The sequence below is a fragment of the Anopheles funestus genome, chromosome 2RL (assembly GCF_943734845.2).
Source record: "Anopheles funestus chromosome 2RL, idAnoFuneDA-416_04, whole genome shotgun sequence".
Taxonomy (NCBI): Eukaryota; Metazoa; Arthropoda; class Insecta; order Diptera; family Culicidae; genus Anopheles; species Anopheles funestus.
The window spans coordinates 43,371,247-43,397,514 of NC_064598.1; the positions used below are offsets into that span (position 1 = coordinate 43,371,247).

General features: G+C 40.8%; 2 protein-coding genes across 5 annotated transcripts in view; one reads left to right on the forward strand and one right to left on the reverse strand.

Annotated features, from left to right (window-relative positions):
- The first annotated feature begins 1,255 nt into the window (after positions 1–1,255).
- Positions 1,256–16,150, forward strand: LOC125760556 (beta-alanine transporter). 2 transcript variants are annotated; one of them, XM_049420800.1, is made up of 9 exons: positions 1,256–1,383; positions 1,553–1,647; positions 5,340–5,628; positions 5,725–5,840; positions 13,058–13,220; positions 13,345–13,521; positions 13,660–13,809; positions 15,096–15,323; positions 15,433–16,150. In XM_049420800.1, exons 3-9 carry the CDS (start codon positions 5,396–5,398, stop codon positions 16,097–16,099), a joined length of 1,734 nt encoding a protein of 577 aa, XP_049276757.1. In that variant the 5' UTR covers positions 1,256–1,383; positions 1,553–1,647; positions 5,340–5,395; the 3' UTR covers positions 16,100–16,150. The 2 variants fall into 2 exon arrangements, with proteins under 2 accessions (XP_049276757.1, XP_049276756.1); XM_049420799.1 differs by having other exon boundaries at positions 1,256–1,647.
- A 1,930-nt stretch (positions 16,151–18,080) lies between these two features.
- The window catches only part of LOC125760547 (sterile alpha motif domain-containing protein 5), a 127,295-nt gene continuing 119,107 nt past the window's right edge, over positions 18,081–26,268 (reverse strand). For all 3 annotated transcript variants that reach the window (XM_049420765.1, XM_049420767.1, XM_049420766.1), the window contains 9 exons: positions 25,521–25,729; positions 25,256–25,419; positions 24,509–24,590; positions 21,363–22,022; positions 21,082–21,238; positions 20,863–21,005; positions 20,532–20,782; positions 20,339–20,460; positions 18,081–20,183 (listed from right to left, as the gene is read on the reverse strand). In XM_049420765.1, coding sequence (XP_049276722.1) covers positions 19,456–20,183; positions 20,339–20,460; positions 20,532–20,782; positions 20,863–21,005; positions 21,082–21,238; positions 21,363–22,022; positions 24,509–24,590; positions 25,256–25,419; positions 25,521–25,729 — 2,516 coding nt within the window. In that variant the 3' untranslated portion in view covers positions 18,081–19,455. The remainder of the gene's footprint in view (positions 20,184–20,338; positions 20,461–20,531; positions 20,783–20,862; positions 21,006–21,081; positions 21,239–21,362; positions 22,023–24,508; positions 24,591–25,255; positions 25,420–25,520; positions 25,730–26,268) is intronic.

Sequence of the window (26,268 nt, forward strand, 5' to 3'; positions counted from 1 at the left end):
ACCATGAACGAGAAACCCAAAACGATCAAGACCACCGCTATGATCTGGACCTTGCCTTGAACACGACCCTGAATTGCATGACGGCATAATTCGCCACAACACAACCGAGCACATCCGGGATAAGGTGCCCTTTCACGGTTCGGAGCAAGAAAAACCTCCCAGTTCAGGGGAAAGGTATTTATATTTTATTTGTAAGTTAGGATTAATCAATCCTCAAAAATAAACATAAATCAAATCAAAAAAATAAACAAACAAATAGTTATATATCATCTTCAAACACCCGTACAGGAAAAATTTTGTTTCTTCTTTTCCAAAACTATTTTTAATATCATATTTTAGACATTGCAAGAAAATATAAAACTATGCTCTTAGCGACCTATCAAAATGTACACAAATACCTTGACATTTCAATTCCACAGCCATAAGGAAGCCGAAAATCATAATGCGACTTCCATCTTCTATCGTTCAATTTAGAAAAGAAAAGACTTATGGCCGCCAATTTTGGCTTGCAGCTTATTCATTGCGATCATAAACGGTATCTCTGGAGCCGTCAGACCTGAGAACCGATTTTTTTCTTATTGGCCAGTTGTGTACTAAAGCATAACGATAACCACGCTAATACTAGTTGATTGGATAATGTCACGCACGTTCCTCTTTCCTACATGTTTGTTTTCAACCTCTCACGCTCGCTTAGGAAGCAATTTGAGCAATTTATTTCACCCGCTGAAATAATCTGAACTGGAATCTTGCTTGCTTTCGAAGGAATTCGTACGGTTCAAGTTCAACGTGTCTTTGAAGTTGCAAGTGGACAACCACACTGCTGGAAAAGAACCATACATTCTATCGCCACTTCGAACCATTATTAATAGAACCACTGTCCTGGACGGTAATAAGTCATTCTGTGGCTTCTACACCCATTAGCAGGAACAAACAGTACATAAAGCGGTCGTCTGCACGCGCTCATTTACATCTCTTAAGTTCCGTGTAATAAATGCAAAAGATCAGAAAGCGCCCCCTTTTCAACGGTCAATGGGATGCGCAATAGGTACGCGCTCTGTGAAACGGTTCAAGCAATCATATGAAGCCGTCTTATCAAGCGCCGGAGCAAACTTGCCACACGGGCTGAGCAAACCAGCAACCATCCCGGTCACTTATCCCCTAGGAAGTGGTATCGCCCACAGACGATCCAGGCGCATCTCATACAAAATCTTAAATCCAATAAAAGATAATGCTTTGAGCCTGGGTCTGGTGATGACGGCGCCGTCAGTGAAACGGTGCCCGGTCACCATACTTATCAGTTCGTTCGGCATCTCGCGAACTAACGGTCGGTTTTCTGCTTGCCACTGCGTTCCCGATTAGAATTGTTCCGTTGTACGACTTATGGTAAGGTGAAGTGATCAATGCATACGGAGCTCAGTGGAGGATATGGACCACTACTCCAAAGCTGGGTTTAGATCGACAGATTGAACAAATTGAAACCCAATTAAACGTCAATTAAAGTGTCCTTATCGTGTGTGGTTTCGGTGGTGGTGTGCGGCTGTGTCTATTGTAGGTGTGGAACTGTAGGTGTGCACGAAAGGACATCGATAGGAAGGTTCTCCAGGTGTCCCTGTGTGGTCAAGTGATTTGGTGCTTCATCTTGCAGAGGTTAGTGTGGTGTGTGAGAGATGGTTGTGACTAGTGGCAACACAGTGGGATGTGTTCCGATGTGCTTGTCATGCCGGAAATGAGCATTAACACTCGAGTCAGACAAATTTAGCAATGAAACCGAGTTGGGTTTTTTTTGGTTTTTTTGTTGAACATTGCCATCTTTCCTCATTGCAGAGTGATTTTCAAATCTGAATAGAAAAGTGAACAGTTTTGTGAGTGCATGATGGACAAGTTGAGTGTGATAATCGTACAAATGAAGAGCAGCAGTCAAATGAGCTTGATGAGAAAATCTGCCATGAAGTAGGATAATTGAGTGGGATTAAAATCAATCACTTGAACCATTCTTCCCTTTTTTTTTGTTTCGTCGGTCAAGTATTCCACCCAAAAAAAAGATATTGGAGTTGGGGAAATTCGAGAATGGAAATTGCTATTATGCGTACCAGTGAATGTTCTATTATTGGAACTGCGGCCGGTAAAAATGTGAATGAATGAAGCATATAAATTGGTTTGTTAGTGATGTTTTGAAATGAATTTGTATAGGTCTTTATTTATATTTAAAATTTTCAAGTGTCCATGAACATTTTCCCCGGCTTTTGAAGACAATACGGAATAAACAGTTGATCTTAATAATGCGATATCCAAAAGCGCCTATTTTTCAAATGTACAAATCCAATCCCGATTTACAAAACAACTCTGTTATAGTGAGTTATTGGGCCATAAACAAAAAACACTGTACTTTTAAAGAGACAATCGAAAATCCTATGCAATTAATTCTCATCAATAATATTATAATAAGCATTATGTGAGTTCGGAAATGAAAAAAAAAAAACAAAATGAGTGCTTCATGTCACAAGTAGAAAGCTAAATAGCTCAGAATTAAACCAAACTATGAGGATCATTCAACTATTATGTAACGCTGGATTGCGGGAGGACGGCTATTCAGCGTTATGGTTGATTACACAGAGGCGAGGGGAGATCAAATTAGTGTTTCATTACATAAAATAAGATAATTTAAAAATACTGGATTTTTAATGCATGTGTGAAAAATACAAGCTACGGAACACAAGATCAATAGTGTGAGTAAGTAGGAATCAAAGTAAAGTATTGTTCGACTCATTGCTTTTGAAAATTTCCCCATGATTGTCCGGTATAATGCTTCGGAAACGATTCTTCGAATTAACACTCACTTCTATCCTCTAGCCGCCATTCTAGTAAATTGTTTAGTTGTCCTTTTTTGCATGCTACGAATGATCGCGTTTGTGGATTTACTATCAGTTATCGATAGTCTGAGCATGTCGGATGAAGGGGAAAGAATCCTCAATCTTTTTCAAACCATTCGAACCCATCTCGAATTACTACTATAAGAAGCACTAAGTTGGCGATCGGTAGTTAAAATTATCTCTTAGCGGGATGCTCTCTTGTTATTTCGAATAATGTAATTTGCCGCTTGTCAAAACAGAGTATTTTTCTAGTAGAACTTACCATCAAACGAACATGTTCTCTAAATTTTGAAAAAATAAACTTACATTTGGTAATTTTTATTGCAAAAGTAGCTATTTTAGAAACATAAAAGACATCAAATTTTTGTTTTTGTGATAAGAACATTTAACAAAACGGCTTATCAAAAGTAGCGAACTAGTCCATAAGCATGACAGAAACTAAAAAAATTGCTTATTTTAATGTTTTATTTTTTATTGTTAGTGATGGGATGGGATAGAACATAACTTGAAGGAATTCGAGGAGATGATTTTTTAGTTCAATTTGACTAGAAGGCAACTTTGATTTACGCAGTAAAGTAGACGTTCACAGTAATGGGTTTAGGAAGAGAAGTAACTTAGAATTTTATATTTAAACGGAATAAAAAGATCACAAAGAAGCATAAAGATTCGATTAGAAAGTAGCTCTCTAGTAGCTGGAACAATTTGAGTTTAGTAAAATAGCTCATCACTGTGAAAAAGCTCCCATCCAATACACTGAAGTCAGCTATTTAAACAAAACACTAGTTACAAGGCTTTAGGATTCCGAATATCTACCGTTGGTTCCCGCAACCCCAAACAGGATATAAATATCATTTCACCAGGATTTATCCAGGCATATGTTTTATTTGCAAATCATCGCATACGCTTTCATATGTTTCGATCGGTCGAAACGCATACGCTCCGAACCGTGAATGATTTTTCCTACATCAAAATTAAAATTTTAATACACGTTTCTGGTGTTGGGTGATATGGGCGGGAGCTGTAACGCGGAGCAGCAAAAGTGACAGGTACGATGGAATGCTGACGAATGCGCTTATTCCAGGGGACAATCTATTCCCAACCCATGTTGCCGGTGTTCGTTACGGACGTAAACCTTTTCGGTTGGGAAAATTAAAATATGAAAATGAACCCCGTCCATGTCCTGTTGCCCCCGGTTTCCACACGCAAAACTCATCCAATGTCACGGTATACTGATATGGTAACCGCATGTCCTTCCTGTTGCTCGTTTATTTAGCTACCAATCCTTCCCATGTCATGTACGCGCGTATACCTAGTGCTTTATTTTTAATTCACTTCTTTTTGCGCTGTTTCGAAAGTTCCACGGTTTGTGAGAAAAATGAAACGACATACCAGTGACAGCGCACATTGCACAGTGGAAATAAGGGATTACATATTGTTGCCTCCATCGGGTTGGACCACCACACTGCCTCACTAGCGGCCGGATCAGGTCAGGTTGGACGGAAGAAGCAAAGGAGGTTCGGTAAATTGTTTCGGGCACAAATACGCATTGCGTACGCACATAAAGGGAATTGTTCGGTTTTTGGGTTAGACGATGAAAGCGGTTTGTACCTAAGAAGAATGGTTATGATCCTTCGCGGCCAATGGAAGTTGGGAAAGAAATAATTATTACTAAATCCAAATAATATGAAACATGTTAAGCTGAGTGCATGGAGATAAGGATTGTGATATGGTTGTAATTTTTCATGTAGGTCAATTCCAATTCCAATTTTAATATGAGTTCTACTAATAATACTGCCATTTAAATGCTTTTCTCATAAAAACGTAGCATATAAATTGGGAAATAATTTTATTTATTCTTGTGAACTGATGAAAGCGATAATTCCATATTCCACATTTTCCTATAATAAATAGATCTACATACTTTTAATCTAAATTGCCTCAGCTACAGAGTAACACTAGCACAGGATGAACCGAAGGTTTTTTGTAATGCTTTATTATAAAAATATGTTTTAATTTCATAATAAGTAAAAATTCAGTTTAAAAACCTTTGTGAATGGATAAATATTAAAGCAAAAAAACGAGTTGAATAAAAATTTAACATCTAAAATGTTTTTTTTTATAATACTGAACCGTTGCATTAACCAAGCATGTCCGGGACAAGACAAAATACAAAGAGGAAATGTCAAAATTAAACACACTTCAGCCCTGTGAGGCTGACATTCGGCAAAATGTTGTCACAGTGTAAAAATAAATAACTAAATAGGACCAGTCGAATTGCATGAGTTATAACAAACGAAATGATTATTCTAGAAATAATAATCTAAGAAAAAACCATGAACATGAACATGAATTATAAATAAAAACAATTATCTAAAAACTAAAATTTAGACTAAATATAGACCATAGAAATTAAATGCAATATAAACTTTATAAAATAAGTTTTCACTTCTTGGCATATCTCAATTTTAGATAAATCTCAGGCTTGAGAACTTCTACGAACTGCTGAAAAAAAACACAACACCACCATGGATGCTGGCGACGACAGCTACGACCAAATCATGGCCCAGGCCGGTAACGATGGCAAGTTTCAGCGACGCTACAATCTGCTCTTTAACTTCGGTGCGATCTGCTTTGCGTCCATGTCGTACATGAGCATCATTCTGGCGCTGAACAAACCGCCCCACAACTGCCACGTGCCGGGCATGGAACAGTACAACATTACCGATGCAAACCTGTGGAAAAATCTAACCTTACCCAGGTGAGAAAGGGGCCAGATATCCACGGCAGTTGTCTCACGTCGTAGCGTGATTTGCTTGCCACTTGATTTACGCGAATTATTACCTTACTGTTTCAGAGAAACGGATAACCGTGGTCAACTTGGGTACAGTAAATGTCAGATGTACAACATTACGGAGCAACATCTGCAGCGTCACTACACGGAATGGAGCTTCGAAAGCAGCGACATCATCGGTGAGTGTGCACTTAACTACTGAGAATAAGAGAAAGTTCCCATTTTTGCCGCTTTATACGATCACATTTACATAAATGGAGCTCGCTTTTCCAATGGACTCGAAACCCATTTCTAGTGATATGTTTTTTCCGGGGGTTTTCTTTTCCAAAATCACTTTGCAAGGGATAAATCCTTCCGGTAGCCCACCAAGTGGTCAGTGAGAAGGTAGCAAAAAAAACGGTTTTTATTTCCAAATCATATCAACAAATGTGAATTGCATTCCATCTCATTTACCCACCATTTCGATCCATCATTAGAAAAGTAATCTTAAAACCTTTTCCATGGAGAGTGCTCACTGAAGAAGGCCACACACTACAAAAAAAAAACCCTGATTCGCCGAGGTTACCGGGCGATCCTTGCGGTATTGTTGCGGAAACCCTCTAGACGGGGTCGTTTCGAAAGGCAAATGCTTCATGGAATTCGTTTGCTCAATTTAAAGAGGATTACTAGGTGGGTGTGTCGCTGTTGCCACATAGGAAGGGTAACACTACTCAAAGCATTTTGCCTCGTCGGTTGCGTTGAGGCCATTTTGTTGGTACGAGTGGTTTAGTAACGCAAACGAAAGCCTTTTCTTTTTGCGGTACCCTATAGGAAATTCACTCGATTGGCTGATACGTTTGAATATATATTCGAAGCAACGACAAGCCCTCCGGTACAAGTGTCCTCTTGAGGTTTCCGGACCTTTGCGATAACCTCATAGAAGACGGTTGTGGGAAAGATTAGACGTTTCGGACGCGTGTTAAACGGTAAAATCTCCGCAATATCTCCACCTTTACCTTCACCACCACCACCAACCACAGTAAGTGGTACCATGGAAAGGGCCTAAGGAACAAAAAAGGGCAACATCGTGAAGAAGGTTTAATCTTGTGGAAAACTATTTTGCTTATCCTTCCTTCCGTTCGAAAGGCGCGTGCCACTATATTTTAAGTGGACGGGATTTTGTGGTAACATTTCTGCAAAAAGCTACCCTACACAACCAGAAGGGAAAATAGGAAAAAGATGCATGGCAAATGAAATGGCACAGAAAGTTGCGCAACAAAATGATGATCATCCTTCGTCCGTTACAATGTTATGTTTTCCTTTTTTTTCTTTCGATTCTTATACTGTTACTGTCCTGTTTCTTTTTCATACAGAAGAAACATATCCTTTTTCTTTTACAGTGTGCATATCCGACAGTATTGTAACGGTCATTTTTAGGCAACTTAGTTTAATGGAATGTGTTTTGCCAGTTTTTTTTGTTTGGTTTGCTTTATTATTCAAAGAGTTTCTTTTTGAAATTCAGATGGTTTTGAGAAGAAAAAAAAAACATCGCGACCCTTTCAGCAGAAAACGAACCGACTACCGATTGAGTCGGTTTTTGTGCTACGTTACGTTTGATGAAAAGGATTTACTTTGATGTAAATGGTGAATCAAATCGAACCACAAAAGGCTTAGTGGACTCTTACAGAAAAAAATCTCTCTTTACCGCTAAACAAATGAGGTTAAATTATTTTTATTTGCTTCTTCAATATCCATTGAAAAGCCCGAAAGAGATTACATTATTATGCTTGCGGTTTAAGTGATACTGGTCCGGGCTAGATCGCTACCTTGTAGAACTTTGGCCAAATGAATATTACTTCGAACGAAATTATGGCAGGAAGGTGAATCCTTTTTTCTGTAATACCTTCTACAACAAAAAAGCGAAATAAGATTCATAAAATCCTTTTTAAGACGATTACATTCGGTGAGGATAAACAAACGTTTCCGACAGTTTTACGTGAAAGGTGGCAAAAACTATAATATGACAGTTTTTGATACAACAGCAAAAACTTACCAACTTGCGTAAAGGTGTTGGAAAAGTTTAGCAACTGATTTACACTTGGAAAGAAAACTAAAAAAAAACCATTGCTAGTTCAATTTCATTCGTTTCCATTTTTCTCCAGTTTCTTCCACTGATAGGAAGCTTAAAAACTCAAATCGAAAGTAGTAACAACAAAAAAAAAACATTTAAAAGTGAAATGTGTCTTCTTTCGATCTTGTGCGTTTAAATTTCTGATTGCATTCAAGATTTAGTTTTCGCGCACAGAAATAACACGAACCGGAAGTAAACCATCGCCATCCTTCATGGTGGAAATCCCGTCAACAAGCACACTAGTCACTGTGAGTAGATGAAAAACTTTTTACTTTTCCCATCATCACTCACTTATTTCGAGAAGCTACAGAAATGGCGCAAGAGTCAGTTTTGCTTCGTTCGTTTGCTGGTGAAGGCGATAGTTCTCTCATCGAACGTTTGGTTAAAGAAAATACGCTAGCAACGTTTAACAAGTGTTTTTCTTTGTGTGAGGGGAGAAAAGGTTTGTATTAGAAAGTGAATTTCTTAAATACATCTCATAATGTACAGAGTTTGAAAAAATATATTTACTGAAGTTTAGGAAAAATGTATTTACAGAAAGTACAAATATAAATTACAAAAGAAATATTAAAAATATAAGAATAAAGTTCTAAAAAATTCATAAAAAGAACAAACAAAAATTGCATATTTTGGTAAAGAAGGTAAACAACTATAGGATCTTTGGAGACAATGGAAATAAGCATGGGTTTTAGCAGCGGATTTTAGGAAAAATTTAAAGTTTGTTATTTCTTCAAATTCCTCAATACGAAAGATTGTTGAAACCTTTTTTCAATTTAATTATCAATTAAAAGGGTAAGAAAAAAAAATAAAAATAAGTACCACTTATTTCTCAATAAATGCATCAAAAAAAAAAAGTTTGTAAAGCATATTTGTTTTATTCGCCATGCTTTAACTACATTTAAAATTTTTAACTGAATGTTAAAATGATTAAATGTATCAAAATAAATTTAATATCCAATAAGATGTTATAGTAACATATCAGATTTGCAATAAAAAGGCAACAAACTTAAAATTTATCCCGAAAGTTACTCCTTCTTATTCGGCAATCATTTACCAGCAATATCGATTTATACAATCATAATCTTTCATACACAGGCCACACTCATTTGAATTGTTCTGTTTTCGGAAATGTGCATCCTTCAGCTGACGATATCTTGGGTTGCCAACTCTTAAGGAAGCAGCCAACAGCCAGAAAGAACCATTTGCCAAAGAACACATGAACACAGTTGAACAAAAAAGAAATCAGCAACTAACAAGAAGTTAGCAAACAATGCGACAAAGCACGACCGTAAGCGGTTTAACGAATAATGCTCGCGGTACGCAGGGCCTCCCGAATCAGAACCGTCGGTGCTACCCCTAAAAAGCCACCCTTTTTTCGTTCATTTCGAGCAAGTTGAAACGGTGAAAGTTCACAAATTGTTGTAAAACAATCGGAGCGTTCGCCCGCTAGGCGGGAACCCATAAATTGTGAATGATAAACAAAAGAAAAACGAAGAAGAAATTTTGCAGTTTTTCCACCGACTCATATTAGTGGCAACAGCAACAAAAAAAAGGCCAAGTCTCTGAGAGGTAGATAGCGTTTTGGGTGGAAGATGCATGGTTGAAGACGCAAATTCTTTGCATAATCCAAAACGATGTTGGAACAGTAATACAAAATCGATGGTAAAACAACCGAAACGTTCTGTTTTCTTGGAATGAAACAAACGTCAACACAAGCCGGGGGTAACAGAAAGGAGGAAGGCCAAGGGTGGAAGGAACGAACGAGACCGTTGACTCGAAGTTCTTACGAGTGTAATCTGCTTCAATTTAGAGAGGCCCTTCCATGGACGAGACATGGATGGAAAGTGTTATGAAAATATTTATTTAATATCAATGTCTGTTTTGTGCTGTGCCGAGAGATGTTTTCCCAGATTCTATGACCCTTACAATTCATTCGTACTAAGTTCGTGTTAAGGATTGTGCAAATGCAACTCTTCCAACTTAAATACGGCGAACATTCACAATACAGTTTGTAACATAAATATAATGTATTTATTTATTTAATTTTTTTGTGAGAAAAATGAAGCTAAAATTTAAAAAGATACATAATAATCACGTTCATTACATTACATAAATTACTGTGTAACAAAATATTTAAAATGATTAATCGGATTCTCGAAACTGTCAACTGCGTTTAAAGTTCTGTTACATAAAACAATTTTGATTTGTATTGATAGAAAAAATATGAAAAAATGCGCAATAATTTTTTTTAAACTATCCTTATTCTATGCTATACCATCTTGAAGAACATTATTTAATCGATTTCTTCGCCTTTTTTAATTTTTTATTTTATATCAAACAATTCATTTAATATTTATCATGTCCTTTTGTTCATTTTTAGTTCATAGATTTTTTACAAATTTCAAACAATTATTAATTTAAATAAGTATATTTATTAAATTATTTTTATACTCGAATTAACAAGCAATGAAACATGTTATTATTTTTCTTAAACATATTCATATTTCTCCGAAAAAAAACGAAAATGAAACAATGTACGAAAAGTATCAAAAAAAAAGAACAACACCGCGAAACATCTTCATACAAGAATGAAACATTCCTTTAAGAGCGAACGGAATGAACAATTTTTATGCGTTAAAAAAACAAGAAAAAAAATATGCAAAAAGGTACAAATAAATGAAAACTTGGCGCATGAAAACCCTAGACAACCTCTTTGTCTGAGAACCCCCAGCAAAGGAAAGCTATGGAGAAAGATTTTTTCTCCTTCATCCGTATGAAAAGTGCACAAAACTCTTTGGCTTGCAAGGAGAAAAAGAATCTTTCGCATTGGAGTTGTTATTTTTTTTCTCCTTTCCTCAGGCAAATATGTTACTAAATTTAGTACCTTTTCGTTTTGCACTTGGTTAAGCAGTGTTGCAGGGAAAGCATTACGTTGCTATCGGAGCTACCAGCTAGCAGCTTCATAGCAGACAAACCAAGGCGCACAAGAGAATCATCGAGGAAATTGTGTATTGGAAGCTGGTGGGAAATTACGATGGGATTTATTTTATAAACACACCAACACACCGAACGCCCATTCGGTGCAGATTAAAGTGTGTAAATTCATTTGTTCGACAAGAACTGCTAATGCGCTGTTGCAGGGACGACGGTCGGTAGTTGTGCTAAATTGTGTCTTACTTTCCCAGTAGCATGATCGGAAAGGAAAAGTACTAATGTGGCTTATGTGGTGGTTGGTACATTCTTCCTTAACAAAGCTGACCGGAGTAGTGGTTTAACATTTTCACGAAAGAAAAACTGTACAACATTCTTGGGAAAACTGCTTAACCCACCACTCCATTTTCATTGCTCGTACTCAATGTTTTCACTTCACGGTTTCGTGGAATTGTACATTTCAACGCGCTGCGAACGTGTTAAGCAAAATACACGATTGCAAAACTGTACGATTCTCCAACAAGAGATTTCCTTGAAAGCTGATATTATTCCACCACAATGGACTTGTATAGGTGTTGGTTGCGTGGTTCATGCTTGTACTGGATTTAAGCGAATCATCTCATTTCTCGCGTAGGAAGTGAAGTTTTCGTATTTAATAGCCAGAATATTTCCATTTTCGAACACACGCACCCACACGGCACGAGCAAAACCGTCGAGTTGGTGGTTGGAATATTGTTTTGTGCTTCCATGTTTCTATTTGTTTTCAGCACCATTTCGTTTTTTTTCTTTCGATTTACTCCATCTCTTAACTTTTTTTTCCTGTCGTGGAAAACCACCCCCGAATTGCTTGGGTTTCGACGAATTCACTTTGTCCGTGAATTTGGTCGATCATCAGCCGAAACAGAGCTGGCAGTGAACGATGAAATTAGCGTATTTTTTTGTGTGTGTTTGTTGGAGCTGTGGCCAGAAAGCAGCTGCGATGTAATCGATCGGAAAATGGCGGCGAAAGTATACGCACAACGGCAAACGATGTTTGTTTGTTCTGCGTGTCGCGTAGCAGGGGAATGAATGTAAAACTATTCTTGGAATATTTTGCTTAAATAATTGAGTGGAATACACTGTTTGTAAAACATTCAAGTTATGGTGAGTGTCAAGAGGATGAAAGCTTTTGAAATAGCAAACCGAATTTGGGCTCGACTAGATCTCCTAGACAAAGTTAAGAAGTTTTAAAACAGAAAAAAATGTAATATTGCACAGTAAATGATCCAAAATAGTTTTAAAATATTTAGCTAAAATAATGGTTGAGATTTTCCACAGAAATACATGTTTAAGAGTTGGGGGCGGCCCGGTGGTCCATGTGAAAAACGGCGCCCGTCCACACGGCAGAACCGGGTTCAAATCCCATCCGGACCGTCCACCCGTAGCATGGACTGACTATCCTGCTGCGTGGTATAATAAGTCTTGATACGGCCAGGCCGTTCTAACCGAGCAAAAAAAAAAAATACATGTTTGAGAGCATTAAACAACCCTGTGTAGAAACTTTAATTATTTATTGGACACCTATATTCAGTATTTTAACAATATTACACAAAACTAATTCTCAACTATCAAAAAGATGTTGTGATACGAACAGAAGGTTCAAATATTGCAAATAATTAGAAAATTGATATTGTATATGGTACTATTTCTAGATTCATTTCAAGTTGAACCGAAATTCATAGAGGTAGAAATCGAATCTTTCCAATTTTATTGTGCATTTGCTATGTAAACCCGAATTATTAGTTAGAACTACCGATTCTGATTCCACTGGCAAAACCTGAGTCATGTGGCAATAATTTTCAAGTTGAAGTGGAATCCTTCACACTTTTTGGATCTTGTTCAAACGAAGATTGTTCTTGTCAAAGCTTTCTCGATTAAGATACTGAGCGGTTTTTCCATTAACTCATTTGCTGTCAGTATGACCCAAGTCAGTCCTAACGTCGACATGATTGTACAATTAATCTTTTGATGGAAACACAAATGATCGTCGTGCTTTTAAATACAAACTCTTTACAAGAATTACAGGGATTTTATCTGTTGGCGCTAGTGCTGGCTGCCGTCCAAATAAAGCTAGACTAGGCACAGACAGATCTGGATTAATTCGCACCATCCAGACCCGTCCTCAAAAGCAGTTGATTCTCTTTGAGCTTTCAAGATTGACGCTTCATGGAAAGCGTCGTTGCTGAAATGCACTCGAATCAGTCAGTTCCAGGATGCTGCATGAATGACTCTTAGTACTATTCGCAACACTAATGCAATTTACCTAAACACAACTTTTTTCTCTTCCATTTTTTTTCTTGTCCCTCAATTACACAGACTGTGCCTACGGCTACGAGTACGATCGCACCTATTACGACCGTACACCCATCACCGAGTACGATTGGATCTGTGACAAGGGTTTCCGGGAAACGAACATTTTCATCTACAACCGATTGGGCGAACTTGTTGGGACCGTCATCTTTGGCCACCTTGGTGACACGTAAGCATCACAACCTGCAATTCCCAATCACTCGTCCTTCCTTTCCTCTCCCCGCACTTCCCCTCTATCCAAGAGACTAACGATTTTGTCCACCATTGCCCCATTCACTCCCATTTCCACCCAGATTAGGCCGCCGGCCCGTGTTCAACCTGAGCATACTGATCGTTACGGCGGGCCGGTTGGTATCGATGTTTACTGCCGCCTACTACGTCGTGTTTTGCATCGCAGCCGTCGTTGGCAGCCTGACGGCACACTCCATCTTTCAGTCGCCTTTGATCATCGCCATGGAGATATCGAAAAGGTAAAGCCGCGTGTTTGATAAACAAAAGCGGGAGGAAACAGTTCTACAGTTCGGTTGGTGTGCGGTGATAAATTGGATGTTTCTATTTTTGTTTCATTTTTTGTTTCGATGCATTTGGTGCCGGGGCCCACATGGTAGCGAAAGACGGGGCCACATTTCGATGATGCAGTGCATCGGCTGGACGACCGGTCTGTGCATTCTGCCGATGGTGTTCTGGGCTACAAAGGATTGGTTTTGGGCATTGCTGATTACAGTGACGCCAATCGTCGTGTTCGTATTCATACCGAGGTAAGGCTTTTTTTTCTTTCTTTCACCCTGTTCGTCTTTTATATGCCATCAATCACTCGAAATGCAATAGTGCAATCAACCCAAAACGTGTGCGGATGCGTGGATGAAATTGTGTCAAATGCATGTCATCAGCTAAGTTCATTTGACCGGAAAGTTCGGAAGAAATTCGCTCGTAGCAGTTGGAGTTTGGAGCTTTTTTTTGCATAACTGAATAACTGAAATGTGTAAAACATTGGAACGCATTTGGTCGACACATTAGAAGTGGATTTTTTTTTATTTTCGTGTAGATAATTGCGATGGACATTCTCAGTTAAATCTTTTTATTGCTTTTTTTAAATATTTTCTATTAAAGCATAAAAGCTTACAATTTTTTAAGAGACTTTTTCTCTTATTAAACAAAATTTATCTTAAAGCAGAGGAAGATAAAGCATTTTACTTACTACACCGGAAACAATATGAATCGTTCCATTTAACTCCGCTTGCAACGCTCCACCATGCTGGAATGGAATAAAATGTTCGGATACTTTCAAGCTCGAAAACATTCCACCGAACCAACGTACTGAAAAGCTTGGTTTCGTACGTTCCTTGTATGACATGTACCCCGGTAAGGTATTTTGATTGAAAGTGCAACAATGTCGCACACGTTGCCTGGAATAAAACTTTCTAATTTCCATTGCACACAACGCACAAAAGAGCGCACGAAGAGTTTGATGTTCGTAATACGTCGCAAATATTTAGATGCAGTGCACAAAGGAATCGTGTCTACCCGCTCATGTGGGACGCATCTCTAGAGAGAAAATGATTGTTTTAAATACTTTTAAGATGTTGCGTATGGGAAAACAATATTTTAAAAGAGATTGTTTCTTCTTAAAATTTAAAAAAAATGAAAATTAATATTTTTAAAATAAATGAAAATAATAAACGGCGCCTTTTTAATACAACAGGACCTTGCATCAAATCCTATACGGACCTTCCCTCCGTAGCAAGGACTAACTCTCCGACTACGTGGCAAAAATAAGACTCGATACGGCCGTTCTTAAGAAGCAAAAAAAAATCCAAACAAGAAAATAAATAAATAAAAAGAAATAAATTAAAGACATCCTGAAGAAAAGTTTAATAAAACAACATAAAATTTAATCAAACTATAGAAAAAACAGATTAAAAAATAAAAGAGTTAAAAACGAATTAGATAACAGCTAGATGAGCTTTTGTTACGAAAGTTTAATGTCAAGAAAGTTCGATCTTGTACTCGACTCCTAACACTAAATTGTTCGTCTATTCCACAGTTATTCGATTGAATCACCCCGATGGTTAGCGACCCGTGGAAACTACCGTGAGGCCATGGTACAGTTTCGGAAAATTGCCACTATCAACGGTATCCGCGAGCTGACATTTGATGAAACTGTACTGGAAAAGCAGCTAGCGAACCATCGCACGGACACCGTGTACGGCATTGCCTCACTGTTCAACGGATGGCGGATGGCGAAAAACACGATTCTGGTTATTCTCTGCTGGTACGGGGGACACCAATTTCCGTTTTCAAACGCAAAGAAGAAAAAAGCACAACCTTAAACATGTAATTTATTCGAATTTTCTTCTCTCTTACCTCGGGCACAAAAACAGGACGGTGTGCAGTGTGACGTACTTTACGCTGGTGCTGCTCAGCTCGCGCATGGACGGCAACCCGTTCCTGAACTTCATGTACCAGGCTCTGATTGAGGTGCCGGCGGCATACATGGGACAGCGAGCGAGCGATCGCTACGGTCGGCGGGCAACCAACGCGCTCGCCCTGTGCTCTGCCACGGTCGCCTGTATCGTGCTGGTGCTGATTGTACGCGACCCGGCAAACGAAATGGCGTCCACCGCACTAGCGACGTTCGTGAAGTTTTGCATCTCCATTACCTTTTTCGCCGTCAACCTGCAATCGATCGAGATCTATCCGACCTGTCTGCGGCAAACGGGCATGTCCGTCGGTACGATAGCGGCCACCATCTTCGGTATCGTTGGCCCGTACGTGGTACACCTCGGCACGGAGTATGACGTGCGCTACCCGTTCCTGGTGATGGGGCTTTCGTCTGCCGTGGGCATACTGGCGGCATTGTTCCTGCCCGAAACGTTACACCAATCGCTTCCGAACACGATTGAGGAGGCACAGAAATTTGGCAAACATCAACGCTTCTGGTCATTGCCGAAGGCACCGAAATCTCCGGTGGCGAAAGGTGAAGAATCCATCCGTCTCGCAGTGCCCGAAGGCGATGCGGAACAAGCGTCCGGTGGGGGGACTAAATAAAAAAAATAGTAAACTTCCTTCTTCCAAGATTGAGTTTCACTTCACGCTGAACTTTTCTTTCGTTAACTTCCATACCTTCAAACAATCGAAACGATCCGGTGAATGTATTTTGTTTTAGATCTTGTATTTTCTTCCTTTTTCCAACGGTATCTTCTCACCATTTCGGCGCTTGCCACCGACCATTCTAACTAGCCGACGTTCTGACGGTTTGCCTTGTTGGGGGGCCTTGCTGATTCTCACCTCACTTGCGAACACTGCATCACTCGATAGAAGAGCTTGTTAATTTATTTTGCTATTATAATTTGATTCCTTGTTTTCTCGTTTCATAAATATTTGCATACGATTCCATCTTCATGCGGAGGGATTTCTCTATTATCCTCTCACGCCACCACTGACACTTCCAATGCTCAATTGCTAATGATGACTGAGAAATCAGAGCAAAATGTGGAAATCATATTTATTTTTGTTTTTCATTTTCGGTAGGTTTAACTCTACTCCATCGAGCATAATATGCTCACGCTGATTTGCTGATCAGTTTTTTTTTTTCAAGCTCACTTCACCCGAAGCACATCACATAATCTGATCGAATGGTCACTCTTTGTTGTAGTAGTGTCAGTGCATTTAATCGTTCGATTCCTTCCGTATCTCGTCGTCGTTGTACGCCCGTTTGTAAGCGAATTGTTCATCTCGTTTGCATCCCTTTCTGTGTTTTTTAGTTGTTTTGTTTTTTACATTAAATTACATTCTTAATGAAACCCTGACCATGTCTTTGAGAGCAGTCATGTATTCAAATTGTCTAACGTTTTATTTTGCATACAGGTTTTTGCGACCTTGTTTTTTTGTTTGTTTTCTTTTAGCAATACAATTTTGTGTGTGTGTTTGTTATCTTTTGTAATGTTTTTTTCCTAAATCTCGTCCTACGCAATAAGTGATTTGGTTTGGTTTTGGCTAGATTTTTTGTTTTGCTCTTACATATTTTTTTCTTCTTCTCAGATATGATGTTTTTAATTTTACTTATTCGCTTCTTAACACAATGATTAGTCTTTCTCGAATCGATTCCATTTGTTTTTCATCCCTACTTCCAATGATACACCTATCACCTTGTCTCTCATGTTCGGCTTATCGTTCTCATTTCATTTGCTGGTGAGCAAAACATTTTATTAAATCGATCGTAACGAGGATTAAAATTTTAGTGTTTTGCATTTTGAAGATAATTTAATTTATACACGAACTCGGTTCCGCCAACTAGTGATTGATGTGTTTCGGGTTTTCCCACCCTCTTTTCTTCCTTATTTTCGGAATGCGTCAGACTATAGAAAAGCGATAAGAAGTATCTTTCTTGAATCGAGCTAGATTGCTTAAAAAATATTGACTTGTGTGGAATGCATTCGTTTAGTCTCGCGTGCAAAATTCCCTTTTTTTTCGACTAATTTCAACACCAATATTCCACTTTTCTTCCCAACTCCTGCGCACGTTGTTGAGCTTTCTAAATTATGCTAATATAACGATGAAAAAACAGATCTCTTTCTTAAGGATGGCTTACACGCAATTAGTATGTACACACTCTAGTATGCAGAAAGATGGAGAAAAGGCGATGATAAGGTTTTTGTGTGGATCGTTGGTTAAATTTTTTGATTGTTTTGTGCCATCTGGTACTGGTACTGGAAACTGGCATTACTGCATTGTAAACATTTGGTGCTCCAACCGTACGTTACCATATTAATTGTCCTAGCCACCAACAACAACAACAACAAAAAATCCTTCCTCCTAGCTTCCCCATCTAGCTATTGCTTCGATTTCAATACGTTAAAGTGTTCTAGAATGTACAATTCGTTTTTTATTTTCGTTTTGTTGTTGATTTTAAATATACACTATTGAGATTTATCTACGATAACTTTACCCCATCCCCATTCGATCGCAAACGAGCTTTCACCCCATATTTTCCCCCTTTAGCTTAGTTTGATTCATTGATCGTCGTTGTTGCTGTATGCTTTGGTTGGTGAAAACAATCCGAAACAATCAGAAACACAGGAAGCATACATGTTTGTTTAGCGAATAGGCGCACAAAACAGTGTTCGAAATCAACAGAGACGATGATAACAGCAATCAGCAGTACCGTCGAGGAGCACTAATTCACGGCTCAGGGAACATTCAGCCCCCCAACTCAACACCCCCTTTATCCGGCACTAAACACATAAACTAATATCAACAAAAATCCTAACTGACAACGTGCGTAATGGTACTAGCAGTAGTAGTAATTAATAGTTTCTCTTGGTTTCTTTGTCCTAGTTCTGTCGCTGTTTAACAACACCACTCCCCCCGTACACACTCCTTAATGCAGCTTCTATTTTTTTGTATGTTGTTTTGCCTGGTTTTGTATGTGTGTTCCTTTTCATCCTGTTTCATCCTAATGTAATAATGGCTATTGCATGGTTCCGTTTGTTCTATTTGCATGTTCGCTACAAGTGCATTTGTCTGGTTCCGTTTTTTTATGTCAAAAATATCACAAATTTTTCATTTTCCCTCAACCCCCTTCTCCCCCCCTATACCCAGTTCGATGCCAGTTTCATGTCCCGTTTCGTAACTCTATTTCGAATCTCACGGCACACTCGCGCACCCCCGTCAACAACCATCAATAACAATCACAAATCACAATATATTGAGCCACAGTTCAATCCTACCCCAAAACGGCTCCTTTCCCGGGTCAATCTCACTCACGCACACACACACACGCACACTTCACAGCAATCCAATCGGGCCTTGGTGTCCTGCGCTCCTCGGCACTCTCACATGCGCATCACAATGTCCGTGCTTTCGGTGCCTCTGTTCACGTTTTGCTTTAGTTGATTGAAGCTGTCGCTCATCACCATCACTTTACGATACCATTTTCTATCCGAACTTGACTCTTGCTTTGTTTTGTCAACGCCCAAAAAGCACAACTAATCCACCATTCCGGACAACAACAAAAAAACTCATTCTATGCACATCCAGTTGGCAGTGTAGAAGTGTATTGATGTTCCCGGTAAAATCACTGCACGGTTTTCTGCACACTTTTCCCCGCATAATTCGCCGAGAACTTATCATACTAAGAATAACTTGGAACTAAGGGTTTTGTGCGCAGTATTGCTTCCTTTTGCACAATAATGGCGTGTGTGGTTTTTGTAGCATTTTACCTTGTTCGGTGCAAGATATCTCAGCTATCACACAATCACAATCTCACCACACACTTACCGTTCGATGCCGGACGTTAGCGTACGTTCCGTACCTTCGAACAGATCCGGTGGTAACAACGAGGGACAGCACGAAAGCATCCGCACCGTCGCATCTTCGTACGTGGTCATCATCGTCGTACGCCGCTAGAGACCACCGCTACCCTTGGCCGGACCGGACGACAGGCTGCTACTGCTGACACCGGAATCGCTCGACTTTTCACTGAGCGCACCACCGCTACTACCCCCCGTAACACCAACACCACCGACCATCACCATCCCGCCCCCACCATCACTACCACCCCCACCCAACAGGCCACCCTTTTTCGCCATCGTGCGGCTGTTCATCGTTTTGGACGAACCGCGCTCGGTCGTACCGTTGAAGCGGCGTGCCGACTCAACCCGCTTCAGTATTTCATTCGAGCACTGGGCAACGACCGAGTCCAGGTTGTTCGTTTCATTGTCGGACAGATGATGATGGTGGTGGTGATGATGATGCGCGGTCATTAGTGTGGCCATGCCGGCATGTTGTTGCTGCTGCTGTTGCGTCTGCTGCTGCATCGGTTGACCGTTGTTGTGCGAATGTTGCTGCTGCTGCTGCTGCTGCTGAAGATGGTGCAGCTGCTGCTGGTAGGAATTGTGCGGATTGTGCGAACCTTGCGATGACGGAACAGGCGATCCTTCGTAGCAACCGGAATCGCGTGGAAAGTGCCTTCGGCCAAACGGTGACGTTTGGTGGTCTCCGCTACTGCGCGTCGTACTGCCACTACCACCGCTCAGTCCACCGCCGAGACCGCTGGAACAGTTGACGTGGTTCAACCGCAGGCCTTCATCGTTTTCCGAGCTAGAACCGGCCACATCACCGTCGGACGTTGCTATTTAATGAAGCGAAGTTGTATGTCGGGTCAGATTAATTAATGGGGAACGGATAAGTGCGTAAGAATCGCGGGAATTTCACAGAAAGCACTAATAGCTACACAACTTTCCACCATAAAGACAACATTGTGCCACAACTGCTTGTGCTACTTACAGTCCAAATCGTGCAGAAGCTGAACGGCGGCCAGTATCTTTGCCCGATGTTCCGTATTTCCAATACCGAGGTAATCTAAATCGGACGGTTCCAACTCTTTGAACAGTTCCAAATCTTCGTACCTAGAGTGTATTATCGAACCGTTTAGTGTTGGACACACAGCCATCATTTAATGCAGTCAACCACAACTTACCCATTGAGCACAAACACGGATGTATATTCCTTCAGACCGATCCGAAGCAGCAGCTCCTCGACACTCGTCGGACAGCTCGTTGGTAAACGATGCCGGCTGACCAGCTTTCCACCATAACCTTTCAATCCCGTTGTGGGTAGATCGGGCAGAACCTCGACGCTAATGAACTTAAAGTGTCCTAACCGACCGTTCGCATAGCCTCGCCATACACCGGACGCATTCATGGACAGTACGTCTATAATGTCTCCTTTCTGTTAAAGAAATACAACAAGAGAGATGTCTTCTTTAAGTAAAAACCACTCAAAGCGATCAGATTTACTAAACTACTAACCTTAAACCGTAGCGCTTCTTTGTCGTACGGACTCGGGCAACTATCGACGAGGGCGATCGCTCTGCAGATCGGTAACATTGTGGTGCGATCCTCCGCCGACAGGGAACTATGAGGACTGCCCGGACGGACCAGGGCTTGAGTGCCTGTAAGTGGATTAAAGAGGAGAAAAAAACAAATGTAAAGCGGGAAATAGAGTTGCATTTTTATTCGCCGACTTACTTGAGCCGGATGCACTCGGTAAACTTTCGACCGAACTGGCCGAATGTTGGAACGTTTGGTCACTGATGCTATCCAAGCAGTTGCTGTAGTCACGATTGTTGCGATCCGTTCCACCGAATAGTAGATGATCCTTTGGCGATGTTCGAGCGTCATTTGACTGGAAAAAAACAGTAAAACAAATTGAGTTTATTTTAAAGCTCACGGACACTCTCCCTGCAGTCATGAGCCAACAGCTAATAACTCCCCCAAAAACAAACCCCCCTTCATCCCCATCTACTTACGTGATGTACTAAAGCTATCTGTTGACTTATGCTTAAATTTTTATTGTTGTGCGAAACCGCCACTGACGATGCGGCTGCCGCCAGTGACGACGATAGATTGTTCCGGTTTTTGGCCGCCTTGAGGCTTTTCAGATTGTTGACGGTATTTTTTGTACTGGTGCTGTTGTTGCTGCTCGCACTGCTGCTACTGTTGCCGCTGCCATTAGTGGTGGTGGTACTGTTGCTTGTGCTAGCGCTACTCATGTCCACCCCAATACCGCCGACCGCGCTGCCGAGAATGGTTGGCAGATTGGCACCGGATGCACCACCGGATGCGAGTGCTATACTACCACCAACGGTGCCGGATGTGTTTCCCACCGAACCAATGCCAACTGATGCAGCTGCTGCTGCTGCTGACGATCCTGCCGTCACCAGCGATGCCGCACTGCCGATGTGTCCGGATGTTGACCCCGGTTGCCCCGAAATGCCACCAGCACCACCAACACACGGTCCATCCAGCCGCTTCAGCTGCTGGTGATGCAGATGCTTCTGGAGCTGCAGTGCGTTCGCTTGCAGGATGTCATCATACTCGGACGATGGGGTGGGCGATGGTGATGGTGATTCGTCACCCAGACCGGCACTCAGTGTTCGATAGCGGGCCGTACAGTTATTCATACCGATCTGCGTTGGAGCGCATAAAAGATGGCGAAAGATGGAAAACGCGAAGCAAAGAGTGTTAAGAGGAGTGTTATAAGTGCGAAGAGCGAATCATAATTCCACCTAATGATATCGATATATACTAGCGGTCGTTCGTACCATTCGCCTCTAGCGAACGTTCGTGCGATTCGAAAACGGGGACGGTAAAAAGCTTTGTCGCGAAATGATGATAAATGTGTGCTGCCGGAGCGCATACTTCACCGCCTAATCCGCGCCTACCCGAAGAGCTAATCAGTCGTGGATTAGGCCCCCCCTGCCCCCCGGATTTAAGTCTACCACCCACGTTACTAAGCGTGTCGGAACGAAAGTGACATCAGGATGGGAAAAATGGAAAAAGGTTCACTTTCGGTTTCATCTCACGTAGTGTCCTCATTATTTTCCCAAATCCTATAATTTGCACCAAAGAGATACACTTTCCTATTCACCGTCTTCACTGTCTTGTTGGGTAAGAAGTTTGCAAGAAGATTAGTGTGGTGAGGTTGTGTTTCATTTTAAACACAAGATGGAAACCATTAATGTAAACCCACAATAAAGTTGATGTGCATATACCTACGACTGTGTTACGGCGAAGTACATATGGGATTTCCAGCACTTGCATTTAAATCAATGTAATTCAATTAAAGTATAAGAGTTTAGATTTTGAGCTTTTTGAAGATAATTGGAACACATCCAGTGCAAATCAAAAATGCATGAACGTGATAAAGGTCATTTATCGACAGCTGAATCCACAAGATGTCTGTCTCTTGGAACCATTTCCAGGAAATACCCTAACATCGTGGTATAGCACCCCATTAGGAATTCCAACACTGTACTAAGACCTGCTTCTTATTCGAATGAATATAATTAAATATTAATATTCTCTTGCCATCCCATTGCTTATAAATATTACATTTCCCGGTCTCCCCTCCAGAAAAAAGGGGATTTAAACGAGACGGTACTACTGTACCGGCTTAATGCATCACCTAACTTTTCCATTCTGCACCGATAGGTCCCGGTTCAAAATAGCCTGGTTCAAAACTTCGCACTCGAAGGCTTCACAAAATATCGTTACGGAGATGGACGGTTTTCTTCGCTTTGTTCGCCACCGACATCGTGCTGTCCAGCTTGAACGAAAGGTCCTTCTTATCCCATGAGAATAAGAGGAACGTCTCAGTCTCTCTCTCTCTCTCTCTCTCTCTCTCTCTCTCTGCTGGAGGTTCCTCCGCACCAAAAAACCTTTTTCTACTTCCAAGGATAATGATAACGTTTATTAAGTTGATAAGCACAATAATGGCATCCGATGAAGATGATGAGATACCCGCTGTCGGTGGACTGAAAATGACTCCTTAAATCCGCCACCGTTTCTTCCTTCCATTTGTTCCCTTCATTTCGTGTGCGCTTTCCAAAAGCGCTTGAAGCCATCCACTGACAGGCGATGGGTTTTATTATCATGTTTTATTTTTACTTTCAGCCCCTTGCCCAAAATACCTCTATTGCATCCCCCATTGGCGTAGGGTGGCGTTAGAAGAATTATAATTTTATGCCAACGGGCCAAATGGGAAAGACTGAGAGATTTCCTTCAATTACCAGGAAATGGAATCCCATCGACATTTTCATTTCGCAGTGGTTTTGCCGTTAGTTGAACAAGCAAAACAGTACCATCACACCGGTGAAGTAATCGGTGAAGTAATTCTAAAGAATTGTCATGGAAAAACAAAATATCCAACCGAAGCTACAACAAGAGAAAAAAAACACATTCCCCACCGGACGGCCATTGTATGGAAAACGGTATTTCTGCAAACACCTTACTTTAATAAATGCAAGCGAGAAAAGCCGAAAGCATCATTAGTCACTGTTTATGATACTAATTAAACATTGAAATATACATAAATAAAGTAGCTCATTTTGTAATCATAGGTCTTGAGAGGAGGGAAGCAAATCACCAGGAACAAAAAAACGGCGAAGAATGTACTTCATTACCTGGCAAAGTGGACCAAGATGACCAAAGTTCCCTACCGAATGGGACATGGAATTTGGGAAAATTTGCATACAAATTTAAGCCCGAGAGTGACTGTTAAGATTATTACGATCGTGATATAAGGACGAAATATATAATTTTGTGCCAAAAGTCATTAAGTCGATGTCAATCGTTGAGGAATAGGCGACAGAAATGCTTCAAGAAATTCCTTCCAGTTTTAAATAGCAAAACCACACACACAAAAAAAGAACACAGAAGAAACACTATCTTTCCATTATCAGAGATGAAATATTAATTACATTTTCCTCCAGTTGCAAAGCCATCGTCGCCGTACTTAATTGAAGGGTTTACCGAAACCACATTAGCGGAACAAATTTCCACCACTTACTAATTTAATTCAAACAAAAACCCCACCCGTACGATGGTACGTTCCGTCTGTGATGGGGAGTGTGAAATAGGGCCGAGATAGCAGTAAAAATTAATCACTACTTACCGAAACTTGACTTAACCGGGAGGTAACGCTGTGTAGATCCGATATTGAACCGGCATAATCTCCACTTTCCCGATCGTGCGATCTGCAATCCGGCAACGGATGTAATGAATCAGTTGCCAATGTTCAGTAGGAACCAGCGACAGGTGTCCAAGTGTTGGAAGAGTTGAAACAAGTTTAAAAAAAGGAAATTATTGCAAAAAAAGCTAAATCAGTGCATCTGCTTTACTCTGAGATTGGGGAAAAAGGATGGTCGATTTATATTAACCATCTGTAATGTTGCTGCTCTATGATGATGATACGGATGATGATGATGATGATGTTGAAACATCAGCAGAGCATCAAGGTACAGTAAATTTAAATTAAATCAAAGACCGTTCAACTCATCGTTCAATATGTTTTTTTGCCGATAGGGGAACTCACTGAATGGAGCATAGGAAAACGGTCGGATCCCTCCACTGGATATGCTGACGAAGTTTTAATTGGACGGGCGTTGGAGTTTGGATTGATTAAATTTAGAGTAAAATTATAATTACCGGCCATCATCAGTATAACCGACGCATCCGATCCCATCATTCCCAACCATCAGTCGCTTCTCAACCGGGAGAATGTAAACAGCGTTCTTTAAATCAGATAATGAGCTTAATCGATTTACGGCAACCCAAAATTCCATCACCATCATCATCATCATCAACGGTAGCATCCGGTTTTTTTTTCTTGTACACTCCATCACTGTTTCCGTAAACTTACCGGGCATGCTTGAGGGGTATAATGGTTGGAGGGTTTGGTGGCTGCTGGGGTACAATTAGGCCCCGCCGGGGACCCCGCTGCGGTATGGAAATGTCGCCCGCGGAACGCAACGATATCACACTCTGTCCTTCCCTCCCGTTCGTGGTGTAGCAGACGCGGCCACCCTGGAGTTATTTTTTTTAAGGAGCGTAACAAGTTTAATTTTATTTGCTTATCCTCCGGTCATTTTTCTTTTTTGCTGTTGTACTTGAACACCAACACTTACCTGTATGGTAGCACTTGGTCCTCCGCCACTATCACCACCACCGCCTCCTCCACCATCGCCCGCGTATCCGGCGGCACCGATCTGTCGCATGCCGGACATCAGGAAGTCGTCCGGATCGCTCTCGTACGGTGGCTCATCGTACCAGTGACCTTGGTGATGAGGCATTCGCATCACATTCGTTACCGCATCGTCGTACATGTACGTGTCGTCTGTCGAATTAGATAAAGAAATGCGATTGTCAAAATGCCTTTTTTTTTGGCTTGATTCTTGCTCGCACAGATCGACTGTTCGCTTCATTCGCATATAGTTGGAGCATGACGTGCAGCACTGTCAATATGGAAAGCAACCACATCGTGCAGTGGCAGCATGATTGCTGCCGGATATCACCATTCTTGATTGCATCCGATGATGCACAAATATTGAAACCACACACACACACACGCTATGGTCTCGTCTCGTTATGCTACCGGTAAGATGTCACCCCACGGTCAACTTTCTTCTGTCAAATGTCACCCCAAAATACCCAACATCCAATTTGCTTTCTTTTGTACTGAGCTCATTTTCGCAATACCCACGTCAAATGTTGCTTGCGTGTACGGAGCTTCAAATGAGTCCCAAAAGGGAAAGAAACAAGAAGAATTGCACCAAACCGCAGCACGAAGGCACACATGTACAGAAACGGAAAAGAAATGGTACCATGTGCGCACGATGCACACACCTCCCTAAAATCCCGGACCGTCCTGACTTC